Raw genomic sequence first — 23,473 nt, 5'->3', positions numbered from 1 at the left:
ACTTCTAACAGCTCTACTTTCAAAAGCTTTACTGCCAATAGCTTCCCCAAACAGGGCCTTAATGTCTATAATCAACAATCTATTATTGCCCTTTCCAAGGTTCACCTTTCAAAATGCAATTTAACTATAATCAACATTCCCTGTTTATGTAATGGAGCCTAGGTATGCATCAACCCCACAAGCCACTTGGTTGCAAAGCTGAGATAGTGTTAAGGGTTTGTTTGGTTGGGATATATCATGTTATGGGGTAATTTGACGATTTTTAGAAATTATTTATATGAAAAAATGATTGTGGAGGAAAACAAATTTTACCATATTTGGTTGGTAAAAAAATTACTTTGAAAAATATTATTAGAAAAAGATTACTATATTTGGTTGGAGGTAATATTATACGATAATATTGCCAAATTTCCAACAATGCTTTTGAACGAACGATTTAGATAATAACATTCTTTTCTCAATCTATTTGTTGGCTATTTATGGTCCATGTACATAAACATTAAACACTATTAATATTAGCTATTTTGAATATTGAAATATATTTACATAAGTTAATAAATATTTTTAAATTAATTATACGTATATTAGAAAATATTTTTATTATTATAAATAAATTTTAGTATGTTTTGGTTTATAAATAAATATAGTAATTATTAATTAATCCTATATTATATTTATTGATAATTAATACATTTTTCTTAATTGTTTATTAATAATTAATATTTATTAATAAATATATAGATATATTAAATATATTATTATTTATAAATATTATCAATCAATATATTAGTATATTAATATTCATTATATAATATAGTTGATATAATATTAATATAATATAAGTGAACTATGTTCGTCAAAAAATGATATTTTCAAATTACCTCACTCAATAATCCAGCGTAGAAAAATAAATACCATCCCTTTGATGGTACTCGTTTTATCTTCTCTTAGAAATATAGAGGTAGGATCTACTATTTATTTTACCATTTCTTTCATCCACTTTTCGTACGAAATATGATAATCTAATATAAGGTTTTATTTTTTCATACTAAATTACTTCCAATCAAATGGGCTCTAAGCTGCAATGTTTTAACCCACCATAGCTCTTTGCTCAATAATTCAGCTTCTATACAAAAGCGCAAACCTGTGATCCTACATGAAGAGCAGATTATATAGTAAGACTAGGCTACAAAGTATGCAACATAGACACAATGTTCTGCAAGAAAAAAAAATCATGAATTATTGCTGAAACAAGGCTCAGATGAATAATTTCATTAGGTATATTATCTGTTGAGTTTTTTTTTTAACAAAAAGAGAATTATGTGGCACGAATCGTGACTACTGCACGACACAAGGGGCACCTTTACCAAAGATATGCTCAGGACATTTGAAAGGAATTAACTACTAGATTCTGCTGAAGTTATATGGATCTTGAGAAATACGAGTTTAGTTCAAACTCTTTATTTCAATCTTCCTCAGTCTGTCATCTCTTCTGCTGGATCCCTCCCATACAATCAATTTCTCCCAAACAACACATGAAACTCCTCAAACTCTAGCTCAAGCACCATTTCATAACCCCATAAGCCTGTTCAATACTCTGCCATGGTGGTCTGATCAAAATAGCATCCTGAAGGGCCACCATTGGGCAACAGAGCAAGCATAACCGGACCTTTAGCCCCTTCTTCAGTAGCGAGGACCCCAGTATTCCAATTGATGTCAGTCTTGACATAGCCCGGGTGCACACAGTTGATGCACATATCTGGATACCTCTTTGCAAGAACCCTTGTGTAGGCATTGAGCACAGTTTTTGATACACTATATGAAGGTAACATCATTGGCCATCCACCAGCTTCAAGCGTTCCATTCTTGAGGTCCTCCAGGAATCCATCCAGCAACTTCTCTATCTTCTCTTCATTCAAGTTATCGATGTCATTCAGCTGGTTTCTGATACTTTCATTGGGCATCCTCTGATGGCAACCCAAACAACAAAACCGAACTTACATGTTAATAAGCTGCTTGTGTTACTTTTAAATCTTAAGGTATAAAACTTTTACCTTGAGTTCTGATCTCAGAGAGGAAACGTTGACAATCCTTGCACCTGAGGTCGAGCGCATCAGGACAGGCAGTAGTGCTTCTGTCACTCTTTTGACGCCATAGTAATTGGTGTCTAGGCATGTTATGGCGTCTTCATTGTCCTGACGGATCACAGCTTGAACTATGTTGGTAGCCTTGCCAGAAAGCTGCATTGCTAGGAAGACTGTGTTATTGGTCTTATCAAATCAATTTTAATACTCACTCAGTAATTTTTCGTTTATTTTTATCTTGTTATGATGTCTATCGAAAGGCTCTTTATTTAGATGCAAGAGAGCATTGACTTGTTTAAGTCATTGGATTGACCATATAATTGAGTGAACAAATATCTGGAGCTCTGATGATTATATAAATCAAGATCCACTGAACCGGTACCGGGACCTATACCAGTCGGCGGCTGGTTTCGAATGGTACCGTACCAACACACGCCATGTAGAGGCATGCCGGTTCCGAACCGGTATGCCATTTTTTTTTTAATGTTTTTTAGTTTGATTTATTGATAATCAATTTTGTTCAACTTTTTCAATAATTTTAAGTATTATTTGATGTATCTATGATCCGGATACAATCTAAATGATGCATTTTGATATTTTAGAGTGATGCAAAACATAAAATGATTAGTGAGAGGTTGCATGCTACAAGAAGCAATATAAAATATCCTAACATCAATTAGTGAATTATAAAATATAAAATGATACAATCAATTACATATATTTAAAGTATAATATGCATACGGATATCTAAAATTTTGTCGAGTAGCGGTGCTTCTTGTAGATATCCGGATCATTAGTATAATCAGGAGGCACATCAGCCCGCCCCTTTAACCAAGTGGCGTTGTAATCCTGTACGCTCATCCCATAAGAAATACACTCTGAGGAATAACCACTCTTAAATCTCTCACTAAAGCTCTGGCTCTAAAAGGTATCCTCTGACTAATAGTATGGCTATGGAGGGGCCTCTTCGACTATGACGGCAGCAAAATCCGACCTATAAGATACTCTGCGCTGTATAGGATAGTAGCCACCAGAAGACGATGCCTCAAACACACCATATCCATTTCGTATCTGTATGAGTTATAAGCTGCCTGTGGCTGCGAGTAATAGAATTCAGTATACAACTCGAAACATAATACATTTATGGATCCTACTCTATATGCGAAGTTATATGCAGCTGCATCGTGTTCTCCTGAATAATCTCGAAGAACCCGTCTAGTATATGCATTCGTATCCTTGCAAGCTCTACTAGATCGTGCACCATGGTCCCTATCTTATGTAGCATATATAAACTAGAACTCACTGATGAATCGAAGACCACCCTGTGGCTATCTCATAAATGGTGGTCTCATGTCCTCCACTCCCTAGGACCACTGGAACTATCCTCGTTGCTCTTTATAGTCTCTAAATTTGAGTGAACTAATTGCACACTCTTCATCACGGCTGCAACTATGTTTTCTTTTTTTTTTTACTGCACTGAGCAGCTACCTACTTATCCTTCATGCCCCTCTTTGCCTGGCTATGCTGGAAGAATCGATGTCGCCCTCCTAATTAAGCCAACCGGATAGCGTAGTAGCCTCATCTAAGCAACTTTCGATCTTATTTCTAGAAGGATGTCTCGGACAAGAAGTCATGTGATCACCGGCTTCCTAGTGACCCCTGTGGTTGTGGCTGATCAGCTACAAGGATGCGTGAAATATTACAATATGCCCATTGCCCTGAATCTACTCTAACCTTGCTGGCTACAAAACTATCTGGTCGTAGAGGCGATCCTGGTTAATCAAGCTCTGGCTCCTGCGGCTGGTCCACAAGCCATCCAATTATAAGATCATCCTTATCGTCAACAAACGCGTTGTGGATCGAATTTGTGTACTTCAGCTTCACTTCTGAATGTACTTCAGCCTCAATCTCAGATTATAATGAATTTATTTAGGTCATTGAGATGCTTTTATATCAGACGGTTCCTCTGCTTGCTATGGATGAGGATGAAGGTGGATAAGTTGCGCTCTCAACCACTCGAGAAGATCGTCTGAGAGAGGATCTGGATAGCTAGCTACCTAAAATTTCTTGCGAATGAACCAAATGGATCCACCATTCAGCAGAAAAAAATATTGAAGAAAATTACATCTAAGTAACCATCTAATGTTAGGTAATAGTTATTGTTGATATGTAATATATCTAGATTCATACTTTTTTTTACTTATGATAGATGCCGAGATTCCAAAGCTATCATTTTCCTCACTCAATATTTTAGGCTTGTGAAAAGAACCGTGCTGTAATATGTCAATCATTGAAGATACGAGTTAACTTATACATGTCACTTGAGTTAACTTATGCATGTCACTTAAGTTAACTTACTTCTTTTAAACATAAAGTCACGACTTTTGGATCAGGATCTATCTTGTAAATCACATTACGCAAAGCGGCTAGAAGTTTGTCGTCTATATCGATTTCAGGTATGATATACTAAAATCTTGGATTCAGGTAGTAAGCTGCAGATAGAGTTCGTAATTATTTTAGTAAAATTATTTAAATACAAAAGCAAGCTAATTTTCAATGTTCTTGCTTACTTGCTAGATGCAAGCCTCTACCCATTTAGTAATCCCATCACCGCTCAATGATGTACTCCTAGCATGCATTGAATTTGCCTCTAATTTGATTCTTTGCCCTCTTCATCATATAATACAAGAAGCCCATCTAGGGGTATCTCTTGTTGTCCACGACTTGAAGCACTTCGTACAATGGCTTGATAGATTTTACTATTTTCTCAGCCCGCTGCCAGAATATCTGTCTCGTCACTAAGTCCTCAACAATGCTCCCCTCAATGTCGGCCCTCCATAAATCTTCTTTTCTTCCACTGGGCACTGACAAACATTTGACGTAGGGCAGCTTCCTCCTCAAAGAGGCTATCAAATGTAACATAGTAGCAAAATGTGCCACACCTAGTCTCAAGATCTCTTTCCCTATCTCCTCATCAGTGATAGGAACCATGCATCGTTATAAATATATTTGGAAATAGTTTGGGCTGTCTCCACTATCTGTTGCATCATACGAATCTTCGCAATATCCATCAACATAAGGTCGATACAATATATGCACATGGGGTCCAGAAAATGTAGTTGCCGCTCCATCAAGATCTCCCTGGCGGCCTTATATTGTGGCTCATTATTAGGGATGATCTGCAGGATATTTTTTTTCCAATCTGATCAACCACCTCCTCTATCAATCTGAGGATGTACATGACATCGTGTATCTAATTGAAAGCATCAACCAATTTTTGAAAGAAAATCTTCGTATCATAGTATGTTAATGTGGAGTGATTGATTAAAACCCCATTTGATTTTGATGAGCTCAAAGCATTTGAGTATATCTTGTGATTACTAATGAATTCAATTGAGTGTTTCAGTGAAAATCCTGTCCAAGTGTCTCTAGATTTGGTTCATAGTATTTTGGATAAGGTAAGAAGTCTGCTGAACCAAAGTCTGAGACTCGAGTCGACTCTCGAGTATCACGAGTCGACTCCAAGCGTATCAAGTTCACTGGCACGAGCTCGAGTCGACTCCAGATCAGTACGAGTCGACTCCGACTGAGAACAGACAGAAGGACAGAAAGCTTCAACTCAGAAACTGTCAACGAGTCGACTCCCGAAGTGCGCGAGTCGACTCCAATGTTCAACGAGTCGACTCCAGGGTAGTAAGAGTCGACTCCAAGAGAAACACAAAGAAAAGTCAGAGAGCAGTTTTCGGGTCTGAGATTCGAGTCGACTCCAGTGGAACGCGAGTCGACTCCGATGGTTGGCAGGTCGACTCCAAAGAAGGTAAGAGTCGACTCTCAGAGGAACACAAGGAAAAAGTCAGAGAACGATTTTCGGACTCTGAGATTCGAGTCGACTCCCGCAGTACGCGAGTCGACTCCGAGACTGAGCGACCATCAACAGACAAAAGACCATGTTACTGCCTCTGAGATTCGAGTCGACTCACAGACAGCTCGAGTCGACTCCGAGACAAGCTTCACGTCAAAAGGCAGAAGACCAACTTTCGGAAACTGAGAGCCGAGTCGACTCCAAGGAAGTTCGAGTCGACTCCAAGACTGGATGAGCCAAAAGACAGAGAATCGGGAGTTCGGGCTCTGAGATTCGAGTCGACTCCCAGGACAGTCGAGTCGACTCGAGTGGACAAAATTCAAAATTGGATCCACGGACTTCAGTGGATGAGCCGACTCCAAAATTGCCAGGTCAGCTCCAGAAGTTGGCGAGTCGACTCCAGGTCAAGACGAGTCGACTCCCAGTCAAGACGGCAACTTTAATTCAAATTTGGAACAGTTGCCGAGTCGACTCCGGAAAAGCGTGAGTCGACTCCTGCTACAGCCGAGTCGACTCCTGATCGCGCGAGTCGACTCCAACCCACCAACGGTCATATTGTCAGGCTGCGCAGAGTGTGCAGAACGGCCAGAAAAAGCAGAGTAACGGCTAGTTTCCGTGGGGGTTGGCTTAAATAGCCACAGAGGACTGTAGCAAGGCAGGGAACAGATATTCCACTCCAAGCATTCAAGTTTTCAAGCTCTCCAAGTGCTCTTAAACGAAAAAGGGAAGATCTGCATTTACTGCTCCAACAACTTCTTCCCAACAATCAAAGCTTCCTCCTCCTGCATTCAAGTCGACCACTCTTTCAAGAGGAGACCGGAGTTCCAGAAGCCATACCTCTTCACCAGCTTAAAAGCGTTTGAGGGCTTCTAACTCCTTTACGATTATATTGTTTTAAATCTGCTTTTTGAGAAGCTATTTTCTGTTTTCTTCTATCTCTTGTATTTACTTGATTCAATCGGGGGGATTGAATCAAGGGGTTTAAGGTTGGTTGGTGAGCCAAGTTAAAACCAACGTGTGTAAGGGTTTGATTGTGAGCCCGAGAAAACAATCGGGATTGGTTCTAGTCGGTGAGCCTGGGAAAACCGACCGAGTTCGTTGTGAGCTCGTAAAACAACAAGTTTGGTTGTGAGCTTGCAAAACAACCGGCTGTAATCCAAGGGGGTTATAGTGAAATTCCCAAGTGAGACTTGGGGAGTGGACGTAGGAGCAAGGGTTAGCTCCGAACCACTATAAAACTTTGTGTTTGTAGTGCATTGTCTCTCATCTTCTTCCCCGCACATTACTCACAGCACTAGGCTTTAATTAAATAACTTGCTATAGTTTTTAATTAATCATCCACAAAGTTTTAATTAGCCAAATTATTTTAAAAACCCAATTCACCCCCCCCCTCTTGGGTTGTCTATCTGGGCAACAAGTGGTATCAGAGCCAAAAACTCTTCCACTCAAGAGTTAAAAGATCAAAATGACAACCCCATTTGGATCTTCTCACATTGAGGGTCAGTCCACCCAAAGACCCCCTTTCTTCAATGGATCTGACTACTCATACTGGAAGGCTAGGATGAGAATATTCATCCAAGCCCAAGACTATGAGATGTGGTCCATTGTAGTAAATGGGCCATACATCCCATCCATTTACGTAGATGGTGTTAAGGTACCTAAACTAGAAATGGACTGGGATGAACATGACATGAGGAAGGCACAATTAAACTCTAAAGCAATGAATGTCTTCTATTGTGCCTTAGACCGTAATGAATTCAATAGGATTTCAACTTGTAATTCAGCAAAAGAAATTTGGGACAGACTTGAAGTGACCCATGAGGGCACGAATCAAGTCAAGGAATCCAAAATAAACATCTTGGTTCATAAATATGAACTATTTAAAATGGATTCAAATGAAACAATCACATCCATGTTCACTAGGTTTACTGATATTGTCAATGGTCTAAAAAGCCTTGGCAAGAACTATACTAACAGTGAGCTTTCAGGAAAATCCTTCGGTGTCTACCGAGGTCGTGGGAAGCTAAAGTGACAGCAATCCAAGAAGCCAAGGACTTGAACAAGCTACCACTTGAGGAGCTTCTTGGATCCCTCATGACGCACGAGCTCACCATGAAACAACACAACGAGGAAGAGTCCTCCCATAAGAAAAAGGTAATAGCCCTTAAATCTACTTCTTCTAACAAGGACTTGTCTTGCAGCAGCAGCAGTGAAGAAGAAGAAGATGAGGAAGATGGTGGTGAGGCTCTTCTTGTGCGCAAGTTCAAGAAATTCATCAACCACAAGAAGTCCTATCATCAAAGGAGAGGCCCCTCAAATTCCTACCGCAAAGACAAAGGTAAGGAAAGGGAAAATGAGGGGATTGGTTGTTACGAGTGCAAGAAGCCGGGTCACATAAGAGCGGAGTGCCCCTTACTGAAGAAGGGGAGTAAGTACAAGAAGAAAAAGGCACTTGTCACTACCCTATCGGACTCTGACTCATCATCCTCCTCATCAGATGATGAACAAGAAGAGAAGGCCAATTTCTGTTTCATGGCCAACGAAAACGAGGTAACTTCCGACACGCATCCTGATTTTTCTTTTGATGAACTTTATGATGCATTTAATGAATTAATGGTAGAATATAAGGCTATAAATCTTAAGAATAAAGAACTGAAAATAACTAATCAATCATACCTACATAAATACGATAAATTAGTTAAGGATAAGGATTTAATCAACAAAGAAAATATAGAACTTAAAACAAGCAACCAACTTTTAACTCAAAAGACCAACACCTTAACTAAAGAAAATAAAAAACTAAGGAATTTTCAGAACTTAAAAAATATAAACAAACCTTAGATAAGGATCTTACTAAAGAACTTAATGATCTAAAAGCCGAAAATCAGACACTAACTAAAGAACTTAACAAATACAAATCCTTAGTTGAAAGATTTACCTATAGTTCTGAAAAATTAAACATGATACTAAATAGTCAACGTGCAGTGTTTAATAAAGCCGGTTTAGGATATAAACCAAGGAATAAGCAAAAACTTCTTAGTAACTTCTTTGTTAAAGCTGGAGAAACAAAAACTAAGAAAATAACCTGCTTTTGTTGTGGTACAGTAGGCCATAAAGCAAATGTATGTAATTTTAGGAAAAGTAAAACTAAAAGAAAAATTAAAAGGGTATGGATTCCAAAAGGAACCAACTTGACTAACCATGAAGGACCCAAGAAAACTTGGGTACCTAAGATGACATGATTTGCTTGTGTAGGAGTGTCTTGCAGCCAAGGTCAACAAAAATTGCTGGTATTTGGATAGTGGCTGCTCAAGGCACATGACGGGTGATAAAGACCAATTTTTCACCCTTGAAGCTAAGAAGGGAGGTGCTGTGACGTTTGGAGACAACAACCAAGGTCACATCATTGGTATTGGTAAAGTTCAAATCACCCCTTCTACTTTTATAGATAATGTTAGATATGTTGATGGTCTTAAGCATAACTTGTTAAGCATCAGTCAATTATGTGATAAAGGATATGATGTTATGTTTAAACCATCACTATGTATTATAACAAATCCTAATGATAATAGCTTAGTTTTTAAAGGGATTAGACGTGGAAATGTATATGTTGTAGACCTAGAAGATCTTGCAAAACATAACCAATGTCTAGTTGTAAATGAAACTAAAGATAATGATGCTAGTTGGTTAGGGCACCGTAAGTTAGGTCATGCAAGCATGGACACAATAACTAAATTAGTTAAAAGAGACTCCGTGATAGGTTTGCCAAAATTAAAATTTGAAAAGAACAAAATATGTGAAGCATGTCAATTTGGCAAACAATCTAGGAACTCTTTTAAATCCATAAAATGTGTCTCTACCTCTAGGCCTCTAGAATTATTACACATGGACCTATTTGGTCCAACTAGAACAACAAGCCTAGGTGGAAATAAATATGGTCTAGTCATAGTAGATGATTACTCTAGGTACACATGGGTCATGTTTCTAGCACATAAGGACCAAGCATTTTCAATGTTTAAAAAGTTCCATAAGGAAGTAACAAATGCTAGAGAGTCTTCAGTCATAGCCATTAGAAGTGACCATGGTACCGAATTCGAAAATCAATTATTTGATGAATTTTGTAGTAAAAAGGGGATAACCCATAATTTTTCTGCACCTAGGACACCACAACAAAATGGAGTTGTGGAAAGAAAGAATAGAACTCTAGAGAAAATGGCTAGAACGATGTTATGTGAAAGTAACCTCCCTAAGTACTTTTGGGGAGAAGCCATTAATACTTCTTGCCATATATTAAATAGAGTTTTATTAAGACCCATTATAAAGAAAACACCTTATGAACTGTGAAAAAACAGAAAACCAAAAGTTAACTATTTTCATGTTTTTGGATGTAGGTGTTTTGTACATAATAATGGGAAAGATAATCTAGGGAAATTTGATCCTAAATCTGATGAAGGAATATTCCTAGGTTATTCTAGGACTAGTAAAGCCTATAGAATCTTTAATAAAAGAACCCTAGTTATAGAAGAATCTATACATGTTTTTGATGACTCTAGTGACATCTCATCTAGTAAGAAGGTTAATTTTGATGATGATATTGAAATACTTGAAGAAAAGATAGATGAGATGGGATTACAAGATGATAATCAAAAGTTGATTGAAGGAGAATCGTCAAACCAAGAGCCTATAGTGGATCATGGGCTAGCTAAAGCTTGGAGGTATGCTCACGGGCATCCTAAGGAACTAATTCTAGATGATCCATCACAACCGGTTAGGACTAGAGCATCCCTTAGGAATTTGAATAATCATCTAGCTTTTGTTTCACACTTTGAGCCCAAACATATAGAAGAAGCCGAAAATGATGTAAATTGGATAAATGCAATGCAAGAAGAACTAAATCAATTTACTAGAAACAAGGTTTGGGATCTAGTGGAGAGACCTTCTGAATATCCAATTATAGGTACTAAATGGATATATAAAAATAAGCTAGATGAAAATGGAATTGTTATAAGGAATAAGGCTAGACTAGTAGCAAAGGGTTATAATCAAGAAGAAGGCATAGATTTTGATGAAACCTTTGCTCCCGTAGCTAGACTTGAGGCAATTAGACTTCTATTAGCATATGCATGCTCTAAGGACTTCAAACTATATCAAATGGATGTAAAGAGTGCTTTTCTAAATGGGTTTATTAATGAGGAGGTGTATGTAGAACAACCTCCTGGTTTTGAAAATCATCAATACCCTAATCATGTGTATAAACTGAACAAAGCACTTTATGGACTAAAACAAGCACCTAGAGCATGGTATGAGAGACTTAGTAAATTCCTATTAGAACATGAATTCTCTAGGGGAAATGTAGATACAACATTATTTCTGAAAAAGAAAAATAAGGATATGTTATTAGTACAGATTTATGTTGATGATATCATTTTCGGTGCTACTAACAATCGCCTCTGCGAGGAATTTGCTGATTTGATGCAGAGTGAGTTTGAGATGAGCATGATGGGAGAGCTGATCTACTTCCTCGGGCTTCAAATCAAACAATCTGAAGGAGGCATATTCATCAATCAAGCAAAATATATCAAGGAGATGCTCAAGAAGTTTGATATGGAGGGAAACAAGTCAATCAGCACCCCCATGAGCTCATCATGTAAGTTAGACCAAGATGAATCAGGTAAATCTGTAAATCAAAAACTTTATAGAGGTATGATAGGTTCTTTACTGTATCTTACTGCAAGTAGGCCTGATATGATGTTTAGTGTGTGCATGTGTGCTAGATATCAGGCTAATCCTAAAGAATCACACCTAGCTGCAGTTAAGAGAATCTTTAAATACTTAATTGGAACTAAGAACATAGGGCTGTGGTACTCTAAAGAATCTAGCCTAAACTTAATAGGGTACACAGATTCAGACTTCGCTGGATGTAAGCTTGATAGAAAAAGTACCAGCGGGTCCTGTCAATTTCTAGGAGAAAACCTAATCTCATGGTTTGGCAAGAAACAAAACTCGGTTGCATTATCCACTGCAGAAGCTGAATATGTTGCAGCCGGGAGTTGTTGTGCTCAAATCTTATGGATTAAACAACAATTAGAAGATTATGGCATTAAACAAGATAAAATCCCCATTAATTGTGATAACACAAGTGCCATAAATCTCACTAAAAATCCAATTCAACACTCAAGAACTAAACACATTGAGATAAGACATCACTTCATAAGAGATCATGTATTGAATGGTGATGTGTCACTCCAATTTGTGTGTACTGATAATCAATTAGCAGACATTTTTACAAAACCCCTAAGTGAAGAGAGGTTTAGTGTGCTTAGAAGGGGATTAGGAGTGATTGATCCATCCTAGTGGGGTTTTTCACTAGATTAATTGATTTTGATGATTAGAATGAGGTTAAAATAGAGTTTCTATGCAGTGATCATCAAATCAGTCCTTAATTAGGTGATTTTCCCTCATTTGGCACGATTATGGCATGGTTTTTAGGTGCGTGCCAAGGTTAGAGACGACTCGAGTAAGTTTCAGAGCCGGCTCCTAAGGGGGAGTCGACTCGCGCATTTGCGGGAGTCGACTCGCAAAGTTGGCAGCTGAGGGGGAGTCGACTCGCACACTGTCGGGAGTCGACTCGCGCATATTCTGGAGTCGACTCGAGGTCGAGTCGACTCGCGACTCAGGGGAGTCGACTCACAGTCGGGATCCGACTTTTTAACCCTAGGTTTGTCGTTTCGCAAACACTTTTCCTCAAGCCGCCACTGTTCACAAAGCCCTAGAGCCGACTCCTAGGTCATCCCCGATCGTCTCCAAGCCCTTTTTCCGTCGATTTTTCGCCGGACATTGAGTTTCCGTCCGTTCCTAGGTCATTTCCGGTCCGTCCCGAGCTTCCTCTGTCGGTCCTTCACCGTCCTCTAGGTATTTTTCTTCCCGTTTAGGTCAAGATGCCTCGTAAGACCGTCGTTAGGAAGAGGTCCCGTCCCGAGGCCGGTCCCGAGCGGCGCTCCAAGGCGCGGCACGATCCCGCGAGGCAACCACCTCCGGATCGTTCCCCGCCTAGGGTGGTTCTCGTTAGGCCGTTGGCCGGGAAGGCCGTCACCTCCGGGAGGTTTGTCGATTTCGACTATCTCTCCCGGGAGGAGTTCACCATAGGCGATAGGCTTAGAGCCCAGGGCCTAGAGTACTTCCTCACCTTGGACCTTCCCACCTATCCTGGCCTAGTTCAAGAGTTTTACAGTACCGTCCATCGGGGAGATGGAGGTATCGAGGGCACGGTAGTAGGTGTCCCGTTGCGTGTCACAGAGGACCTCATTGCCCATATCCTTCACCTTCCATTAGTAGGGGTGGCTCCCGCACACCCTGAGGATAGAGTTGCGGCCCTTACGGTCGTCTTAGGGCATCCACCTCAGTCCCCCCTAGATGAGGTATCTGCTAGCTCACTTCCTATTGAAGTGAGAATCCTTTTGAGCATTCTGTCCAGGTCCATCTTCCCTAAGACAGGGAGATTTGATTTTGTGAATGAGAGGGACTTAGCTATCATGTCTTATATCCTTCAGGACACCCCGATCAACTTTCCAAAGCTCATTTATAGGTATATGTGTGAGCCCCTAGATAGACCTAGGCTCTCACTCCCATACGGGATGTTATTCACTCTTCTTTTTAGGCAGTACGAGATTCCCATTCCTGAGAGGGAACCCTCTCGTGCCTTGCGATGGACTGATCGCTTATGTACAGGGACTATGCATAGGATGGGGTTTCGGAAGAGAGAAGGGATCTGGGTTAGGAAGTCCACTCTCACTGCTCAGACCACCAGACCATCACCCAGTCCTGAGCCAGATTCAGACTACCCAGACCTTCCAGACCATCCAGACCTCCCATCCACTCCTCCTGCTCCTACCACCTCTGCCGGACCTTCCTCCTCAGTTCCACCATCTATGGAGGTCCGTATTGATACAGAGCAGCTCCGGGAGCTGCGGCAGGAGATCGTCCGAGATCTGAGGGATGAGCTGCTTCGGGAGCTCCGAGGTGCGGTGCCTGCCCCCACTCCTGCACCCGTATCTTCTCAGTTGGTCCCTTCCTTGACAGCCGTGACTGACATGACGGCTCATGTACGGGAAGAGATCTACAATGTCCGGAGTTTGGTCCAGGCCCAGTTCCACAGCATGAGTGAGGTCACGAGCTCCACTCGACAGATGCGAGAGGAGATAGGTCGTGACATGCACACCACCACCGAGGGGGCCGAGCGCTTGGCGAATGTACTCATCGACAAGCTGGACGCACTTCAGACATCGGTGACTGGGCTTCAGGCGTCGGTGACAGAGCTCTCCACTACACATAGCAGAGCCACCACGTCTATTATCACGCAGCTCGGACATATGACAGATGCAGTCACCCTCCTCATGGAGCAGAGCCGATTGAGAGGAGGAGCACCATCCTCGAGAGGAGGTGCCACATCCTCCAGAGGAGGAGATGCATCCTCGAGAGGGGGAGCTTCATCCTCGAGGAGGACATAGATGTGTTTGAGTTGTGTTTTGTCTTGCTTTGCTTTACTTATTGTATTCTCACATGTATTCACATTCATATCAATACAATGAGTAGATATTTTATCTTCAATTATGTGCTTTGCTTTATGATTGATTGTGTGTGATTACCTCCTTTTTGGTATGATGACAAAAAGGGGGAGAAATATGTATAAAATGTGTAAAAGGGGAGAAATATGAAAAAATATGTAAAAGAAATCAATGGAAATAAATAAAAAGATAAACTCTTAAAAACACACTCAAATTTGTTCTAAGTGGATTCGGTACCTCGAGGCTCATTATCTCTCTTTTGGGGCTCCTAATGGAGTAATCTCCAGAATCTATTCAAGGGATATTCGGAGATTAGCTGAATCCTACTCAAGAACAAATTGACAGATTTTCCCTCTAAAAAGATAAAATTCAGTTCAAAAACTTCAAAGCATTAAAAGGAAATTCAGAGAATCAAAACATAGTTGAATGCATATATTGAGGGGGAGAATCTGAATTTTAATCAAGCTAAATCATTAATGACATATAAGCCAAACAATTGATTGCATAATATGAAGGCTTATATAATTCCAAATGAAAGGGGGAGCTTTAACTCCGAAATTTAATGTTTCACTCCTTTCAAACTTGGATAAATTAAATTATCAGACATTTGAATTCATTTATGGATTTTACTTCATTATTTTATGAGCAATTCATTTTACATATACTCAAAGTTTTGTCATCATCAAAAAGGGGGAGATTGTGGAGTGATTGATTAAAACCCCATTTGATTTTGATGAGCTCAAAGTATTTGAGTATATCTTGTGATTACTAATGAATTCAATTGAGTGTTTCAGTGAAAATCCTGTCCAAGTGTCTCTAGATTTGGTTCATAGTATTTTGGATAAGGTAAGAAGTCTGCTGAACCAAAGTCTGAGACTCGAGTCGACTCCCGAGTATCACGAGTCGACTCCAAGCGTATCAAGTTCACTGGCACGAGCTCGAGTCGACTCCAGATCAGTACGAGTCGACTCCGACTGAGAACAGACAGAAGGACAGAAAGCTTCAACTCAGAAACTGTCAACGAGTCGACTCCCGAAGTGCGCGAGTCGACTCCAATGTTCAACGAGTCGACTCCAGGGTAGTAAGAGTCGACTCCAAGAGAAACACAAAGAAAAGTCAGAGAGCAGTTTTCGGGTCTGAGATTCGAGTCGACTCCAGTGGAACGCGAGTCGACTCCGATGGTTGGCAGGTCGACTCCAAAGAAGGTAAGAGTCGACTCTCAGAGGAACACAAGGAAAAAGTCAGAGAACGATTTTCGAACTCTGAGATTCGAGTCGACTCCCGCAGTACGCGAGTCGACTCCGAGACTGCGCGACCATCAACAGACAAAAGACCATGTTACTGCCTCTGAGATTCGAGTCGACTCACAGACAGCTCGAGTCGACTCCGAGACAAGCTTCACGTCAAAAGGCAGAAGACCAACTTTCGGAAACTGAGAGCCGAGTCGACTCCAAGGAAGTTCGAGACGACTCCAAGACTGGATGAGCCAAAAGACAGAGAATCGGGAGTTCGGGCTCTGAGATTCGAGTCGACTCCCAGGACAGTCGAGTCGACTCGAGTGGACAAAATTCAAAATTGGATCCACGGACTTCAGTGGATGAGCCGACTCCAAAATTGCCAAGTCAGCTCCAGAAGTTGGCGAGTCGACTCCAGGTCTAGACGAGTCGACTCCAGGTCAAGACGGCAACTTTAATTCAAATTTGGAACAGTTGCCGAGTCGACTCCGGAAAAGCGTGAGTCGACTCCTGCTACAGCCGAGTCGACTCCTGATCGCGCGAGTCAACTCCAACCCACCAACGGTCATATTGTCAGGCTGCGCAGAGTGTGCAGAACGGCCAGAAAAGGCAGAGTAACGGCTAGTTTCCGTGGGGGTTGGCTTAAATAGCCACAGAGGACTGTAGCAAGGCAGGGAACAGATATTCCACTCCAAGCATTCAAGTTTTCAAGCTCTCCAAGTGCTCTTAAACGAAAAAGGGAAGATCTGCATTTACTGCTCCAACAACTTCTTCCCAACAATCAAAGCTTCCTCCTGCATTCAAGTCGACCACTCTTTCAAGAGGAGACCGGAGTTCCAGAAGCCATACCTCTTCACCAGCTTAAAAGCGTTTGAGGGCTTCTAACTCCTTTACGATTATATTGTTTTAAATCTGCTTTTTGAGAAGCTATTTTCTGTTTTCTTCTATCTCTTGTATTTACTTGATTCAATCGGGGGATTGAATCAAGGGGTTTAAGGTTGGTTGGTGAGCCAAGTTAAAACCAACGTGTGTAAGGGTTTGATTGTGAGCCCGGGAAAACAATCGGGATTGGTTCTAGTCGGTGAGCCTGGGAAAACCGACCGAGTTCGTTGTGAGCTCGTAAAACAACAAGTTTGGTTGTGAGCTTGCAAAACAACCGGCTGTAATCCAAGGGGGTTATAGTGAAATTCCCAAGTGAGACTTGGGGAGTGGACGTAGGAGCAAGGGTTAGCTCCGAACCACTATAAAACTTTGTGTTTGTAGTGCAATGTCTCTCATCTTCTTCCCCGCACATTACTCACAGCACTAGGCTTTAATTAAATAACTTGCTATAGTTTTTAATTAATCATCCACAAAGTTTTAATTAGCCAAATTATTTTAAAAACCCAATTCACCCCCCCTCTTGGGTTGTCTATCTGGGCAACAGTTAAGAAGATGATGCTTTACTTGGTAGGACTGGTCCAACTATCACACAACACCATCAGTCCATATGTGGGCCACTTGCTCTTGTATGGAGCAATCCACTTCTCTAGCTCTTTATTATTGTCAAAAAGCTCACCATAGATGTCTTTCAATCCTGGAGGATCTACACCATAACCAGTAGCCTATATGGAGAAAATGACAGATCTATAGTACGTGTTATCTGCCACATTTGCTGGGATATGGCTGAAGAGAAATCAGGATCCAATAGCTCGCCACATTCTTTTTTTATCCTTCTTTAGCATGGTGTCAACTTTTTGCTACTTCGAATCCTTGCTAGAAAAGGCATGTTGATCTAATTCATAGATGATGGCTCTTGATGGAATCCTTCTAGAGGACTTCTTTCTACTATCAAAAGCTTCCAGCATGAATTCAATATGGCCATCGCCTCCATTGATAGCCTCTCTAACTGAGAAAGTCCTCATGAACTCTAGATCTGCCCTACTGATCATAGAACCGAAAACCAACTCGTAGTGTGAAGGTCTAAATCGAGCTCTATGCCTAGCTACCTCATCCTGCTGCCACTAATCATTTAGGCTTGTCCAAATGAAACTTGAATTTGTACCTCCTCATCATCTGAAGCAGACGCTTTTGACTTCCTAAAGTGATAGAAAGGTGATTCTACCGCCTGGCGGTCCACGTCTGCCTTCTTCTTGGAAACCCTCTTCTTCACTACTTTGAAATCAGCAAAGTGATTCTTCATCACCTGTCGGACCTTCTTGTGGACATTTCTGACATATAGATACATCGAGATAACCACCAGCTATGTATTGTTTCAACCTGGTTACTCCTCTCTATAATTCTATGTTGCACTACTTGCACCTCCAATTGTGCCGACCTGAGATCCATGATCCCAACCAATATCATGCTATGAATCCTTTTTCCTCAATGGTTCTATTCCTACAGATTTATCAAATATGTCAGTTTATTAATTATTTAAAAATAGCAAAATCTCATTACAATGAAAAAAATATTTTTCTACTTTAAATAATACATCTGATTTATCTTATACATAGTACTAATTTTTCATATTTTTAAATTTATTTCTATAATTTCAATAATTTAAATTTTAAAATATATTTAAATATCATAAATTCAAAAAAATATATTTTCTATTTCAGAAAATACTTCTGAATATGTATTACGTAGTAGTAATTTTTCATAATTTTTATATTAATTATATATTTTTAATCATTTTTAAAAATAAAAAATAATTTTTAAATACAAATATTTTAGAAAATTAATTTGAGCTTAGATTCATGTAGAATCCCACCATGGATGATACATATTTTTTTCTAAGCCCATGGGCATGCATCAAAGGCTAATATTTCTCAATTTTTTAAAAAATTTAGGCCTAAGCCACTATGCTCATAATTGCGTAAAAACTTGAATAAATGGATACCAAATTTAGTTGGAGAGTAGCTTCATGCCCCTAAATAAGCTTCTGATTTTACAGTCTTTTTTAAGTTTTATTTTATTATTTTTTAATTTTTAATCTAAAAATATATTTTTTAATTTAAAAAATTATATATAATCCGAAAATAAAAAATTTTTGTGGATTGTGTGGATCATTCATAGATCTCCAACATATCATAAAGTCATGCCAAAATCAAAAATTTTGGCATAATCTCTGTTTATTTTGGAAATTTTGAGGTATTTTTTAGTGTTGAAAAAAAAAGAAAATAAGGTAAAGAGAAGCATACCTTATTTTGGGTTGGATCCTCCTTGAATTATCATGAATCGTCACATTTTTTGGCCAAGGAGGGTTTGAAGAAAACTTAAACGAATGCTTGAGAAGGCTTGAGAGCCTTATGAGGCCTTCCAACGCTTAAAAAGAGAGGAAAGGAGGGAGGACCGGTTTGGACCGGTTCAGGATTGCCTCGAATCCGACTGGTTCGGAACCGACCGGCTCGGGGTCGGTTCCGATCCGACCGGCTCGGGGTCGGTTCCGATCCGACCGGTTCGGGGTCGGCTCCGACTCCCACAGCCAGACCAACCCAGTCTCGCGCTGGGTCAGCTCGGTACGGCCCGAACCGATGGTTCGGCTTCGGTCCGACAGACCATAATATGAACTAAATTTATGCAAGTTGCTAGCCATTTGCATTCTGGAGATTTTTCGAAGTATTCTACTTTTCAGAGTCTAGAGGGTACTTGGAGCTTTGATATTCCCAACATCATTTTTCTAACAGATACTTTATTAACTTTTAAATGTTAGTTATTCAATAAATATGTTTGTTATTGTATCACAGCTGATCTTAACATGATAGTAACAAATTGCTTGATGCCAAAGGAGTTACCCAAGATTCAGGATCAATATTAAGAGCTTTCAGGCCTTCAACATCTACCACAACTCCTGAGGCTCCTGCGTTATTTACCTGTATCCACAGTATGACTCTAATGAGTGATGAAGAGAAAATAAGATAGCAGAAGTGTTCTAAGTCTTCAGGTTTTTTTTTTTTTTACCAAGATATCGAGCTTTCCAAATTGATTTTGGATGAAATGGGCTAAGGATGCAACACTAGCAGGATCTCGAACATCAAGTTGATGGAAGACCACATTGGAGAAGCCGACTTGGTGGAGGGATTCAACAGCATCTGTCCCCCTCTTCTCATCTCTTGCAGTTAGGATGACAGTTACGCCATGGCTTGCAAGCTGCCGAGCAGTCTCAAGGCCAATCCCTTTGTTGGCTCCAGTAACCACTGCAAGCCTGTGCAAAGACATAAAGCAAGTAAATATTTTGGTGCAGATGAGAATAAAAATTTGCCAATAAAGGACCACATACCGGTCTGGATTTGGCCGCTCGTTGCTTCCCATTGCCTGCTGTCTAGCCAAAGAAGAGCAGGCTTCAGTTATCTATCAGCATATGAAACCTGGCCACTCATCAATATTTAGATGCATGGGAATCTTGTATTGATTTTATTTTCTGGATTCTTTTGGTACGAAGTCATTGTCCCCATTATTGTCACTCTCATCAATTAATATTGTTGCTGTTGTTGTTGTTACTACTAGATATATAGGGCCGTCCTTTCTGTAATTTCGATAGAGGAATTCCAGCTACCAACACAACGTAGTCAACTCCATTCGTTAGAACAGCTTCCATTGAGTCTCTGCACCTATCCTTTTTTTATTCTAGTTTTATAAACCCTTGTTTTCTCAAAATAAAGATTTGGCTCAGGATTGCCCATTTTTAATTCCAGGGTTTCTCTGAATTTGGAAGTTACCACTTAGTAGGTTTCCATACCAAGGCTCAATCCAATCAAGTCCGTAGCGTCTACCAATTTCGCCATATCCCCTTTTGATTTGAGACCAAGATCCAGTTGGAATTCCACCCATCTCTTTCATTTATTTTGGAGTAATGCAGAAATTTCACTCAAAAAAAGTTAAAAAAGGATGATGTACATTGCTTTATGTTAGTCATGTAGAGGATGCATAATTATGGAGCAACAGAAAAGTGCTACAATATCTATGGAACTTTTTCCTATCAATGATCTGTATCATTCAACATCTACTATAATAATAGTTTTTATATGAAATTCATGTCTATGCTCCCTATAAGCTAAAAAAAGGACAATTTATTATCTACCAAAATTTATTTTTAAGTTCCAAGACTAGGTGCATAGGCAATTTTTGGACCCATGAAGGTCTGCAGAAACTTGAAACCCATTAAATAAGCTAATAGGCTTCGTTGTACTAGGATTTTAGTCAAAAATGAACAATGATTTTTAAGGGGAAAAGCTTGAAAAATCTATTAAATAAGCAAATAGGCTTCTTGTTGTACTAGGATTTAGTCTAAAATGGACGATGATTTTGAAGGGGGAAGGCTTGACAAATAGAATAAACCTGGGATCAAATTATTAAAAGAGGAACAGAGGAGTTTTGCATAGGAATATCCTTCTCTAGCATAATAGTGAGGTTACTGCCTGGTCCAAATAGACGTTAAGACATGGTGACACAAGCAAGAGGACCTCCAGGAATATATCTTTGGCTTATTCCTTTGATACTTTTACACTTGTGACTTGCAAACCAATGGTCGCTACTTGCTGTCAAGCAGGTTAGCTAGTAAAAAATTGGCATAAAAAACTCAGGGATCTGAAACCTTCCCAATTTGATTTCTCTTTCACACTCTAAAACCCAGTGGTCAACTCAAGGAGGGCACACCCATCTAACTAGGCCATCACCAGCAATCTTCATTTTGCTTGTTGATAATTATGAGCTTATGAGAGAGTAGCATTATGAGAAGAAAAAAAAACAGTTGAATCAATTTTATGTAACTGCAAAAGGTCCCAAGTTTTTGTTCATTTAAAATGAAGGGCTAAATGTCAGACTTGTCGCTCAGAAAGAGTGGCAACAATAGTTTTCCAAAATTTATCATTGTCATAAGTCTTCTTTTTAAGAAAACAAGCAAAATAGATCTATCTACTCAAGATGCCAGCTAGAAACCTAGACAGAGGGAGAGCAGCGAATGAATGTCCATGCTAATCTTGATATGGTAATTCAATTTGTTGAATATCTTATATATAATATTATATATATATATATATATATATATATATATATATATATAAACAAAGAAGCAAAATTCATGAATGATATGAATGTATATACTAAATTAACGTTTCACTCACATCAATACACACCCTTTTGGAAGGCGTATAATGAAGACCAAGAAAAGGCATATCTGTCAAAAATATTTTTACAAAATGTGTAGACACTGCTTAGTAATGCCACAAGAAGAAGATTATCTCTCAATAGGGTACTTCTGGTCTTTACCAACTATATATCGAAATAAGAATTTTCAGGATTTGTAACCTGAACAAAAAAGAAAAGAAAAGAAACCATTGTAAACTTCCAGGATTTTGCTGTCAAATACTTTGGACCATTCATCTAACAGGAGTAATGATCTCCTGTAAGATCAATGTCAATGACATATAAAAATAACAAGGATTCCTTTTTTGGACAAACTTGGCAGACAGGGATTGGTCTTTGTATGTTAGGAAACAAGAAATCTTTCATTAGGTAGCTAAGTCTTGTAGAATATGCTCATGCAGTTGTTCCAACCCATAAATGTACTTTTCATATTTACTGACAAGTCCTTCTTCCCCTCTTCAGTTGAGGGGAAGAAGTCTTTCATTAGGTAGCTAAGTCTTGTAGAATATGAGTCCCAAAGAACCACTGATCATGTACCCCTACTGCCATGAGGCATCACTGATATATTCAGTTGAACGAATCGAGATAAGCTAACTCTGAAAGCTTAGCAAAACTGGAAGATTTGAGTTTCAACTTGTAAACCCTCTTCCTCATAAACCCTCTTCCTCACAGAGGGAGGGAGGGAGAGCTTGTAAACCCTCTAACAATTAATAAAATTTGAGAAGTGATAAACCTACACTTTAAGATTTATATTATTTAACTGTGCTTTGAACCACCATGCTGTGATTGACTGGTCTGAAGCCGATCTTCTATATTCCTGGTCAGGTTGTTAACTCTCATTTTAGCAATCTAACTCAAGCTAAGTAATGAAAAACAAAAGTTCCAAAGTGTTCAGGAGGATTGGTAATTCAAGTCGATCGAGTTTTGAATACCACAGAAATATTTTCCACATTCATATCATAAGTATTTACTTCATATAATTGTAATTTTATATGTAATTTTTCTTTTTCTTTATTTGTTAAGCTTTGCGATGTTTCTAATTTTGTCCCTTCATTCTTCACATCACATTAATTAAATTGATCAAGTTACCAACTTGGCAACTTGTAGCTTGGATAACTCTACCTTGGTTTCAGGACATGAAAATAGATCTCAAGAAACAACGAAACCAGATTTATCTATTCAGCGTGTAACTGAAAATAAACCGATTTAAAGGACAAAGAACGACTTAAACCTGGAAGATGATGTGATTCCAAGAAAGGTGGCACCAGGGATCTTCTCAGACCTTAATCCCCTGTTCCCCTTCCGAACACCAAAGAAGGCGCCTGTCAGCGGATGGCTCGAAGAAATGGCGCTGTGACGTAGAATAGTGGCAGCGGATGGCTGGAAGAAGGCAAGGGCAGATCGGATCTCAGAGCCTAATAAATTTCTTTCGGAATAGTTCATAGAATTGGGGTAGGTGGTCAAGGAGGAGGAGGAAGAGACGAAATAAGGGGAATGGCGGCGAAGATGGAAATCTCGGGAAAGCTCAGTGTCAAGGTTTATAATATTTTATGGCAAGAATTGCGCACTAGCCTAGTTTTATGCAAGAAAATGATACGTATT

General features: G+C 39.5%; 1 protein-coding gene across 4 annotated transcripts; it reads right to left on the bottom strand.

Annotated features, from left to right (window-relative positions):
• Positions 1-1,238: 1,238 nt before the first annotated feature.
• LOC120103841 (short-chain dehydrogenase/reductase 1-like) lies at positions 1,239-23,408 on the bottom strand. 4 transcript variants are annotated; one of them, XM_039120175.3, is made up of 6 exons: positions 23,103-23,408; positions 20,007-20,048; positions 19,688-19,931; positions 19,522-19,599; positions 2,055-2,240; positions 1,239-1,967 (listed from the first exon to the last, which is right to left on the bottom strand). In XM_039120175.3, the coding sequence occupies exons 1-6, from the start codon at positions 23,312-23,314 to the stop codon at positions 1,590-1,592; spliced, it is 1,140 nt and encodes a 379-aa protein (XP_038976103.3). In that variant the 5' UTR covers positions 23,315-23,408; the 3' UTR covers positions 1,239-1,589. The 4 variants fall into 4 exon arrangements, with proteins under 4 accessions (XP_038976103.3, XP_038976106.3, XP_038976104.3 ...); XM_039120178.3 differs by having other exon boundaries at positions 20,007-20,041; positions 23,103-23,388; XM_039120176.3 differs by having other exon boundaries at positions 20,007-20,044; positions 23,103-23,373.
• Positions 23,409-23,473: the final 65 nt, after the last annotated feature.

The sequence above is a fragment of the Phoenix dactylifera genome, chromosome 2, assembly GCF_051530095.1.
Source record: "Phoenix dactylifera cultivar Ajwa chromosome 2, Ajwa_hap1_PhDact_Kaust_v1.1, whole genome shotgun sequence".
In the NCBI taxonomy this organism is placed as follows: Eukaryota; Viridiplantae; Streptophyta; class Magnoliopsida; order Arecales; family Arecaceae; genus Phoenix; species Phoenix dactylifera.
The sequence above is the reverse complement of the archived record's forward strand: the minus strand, read 5'-3'. Positions and strand labels throughout refer to the sequence as shown.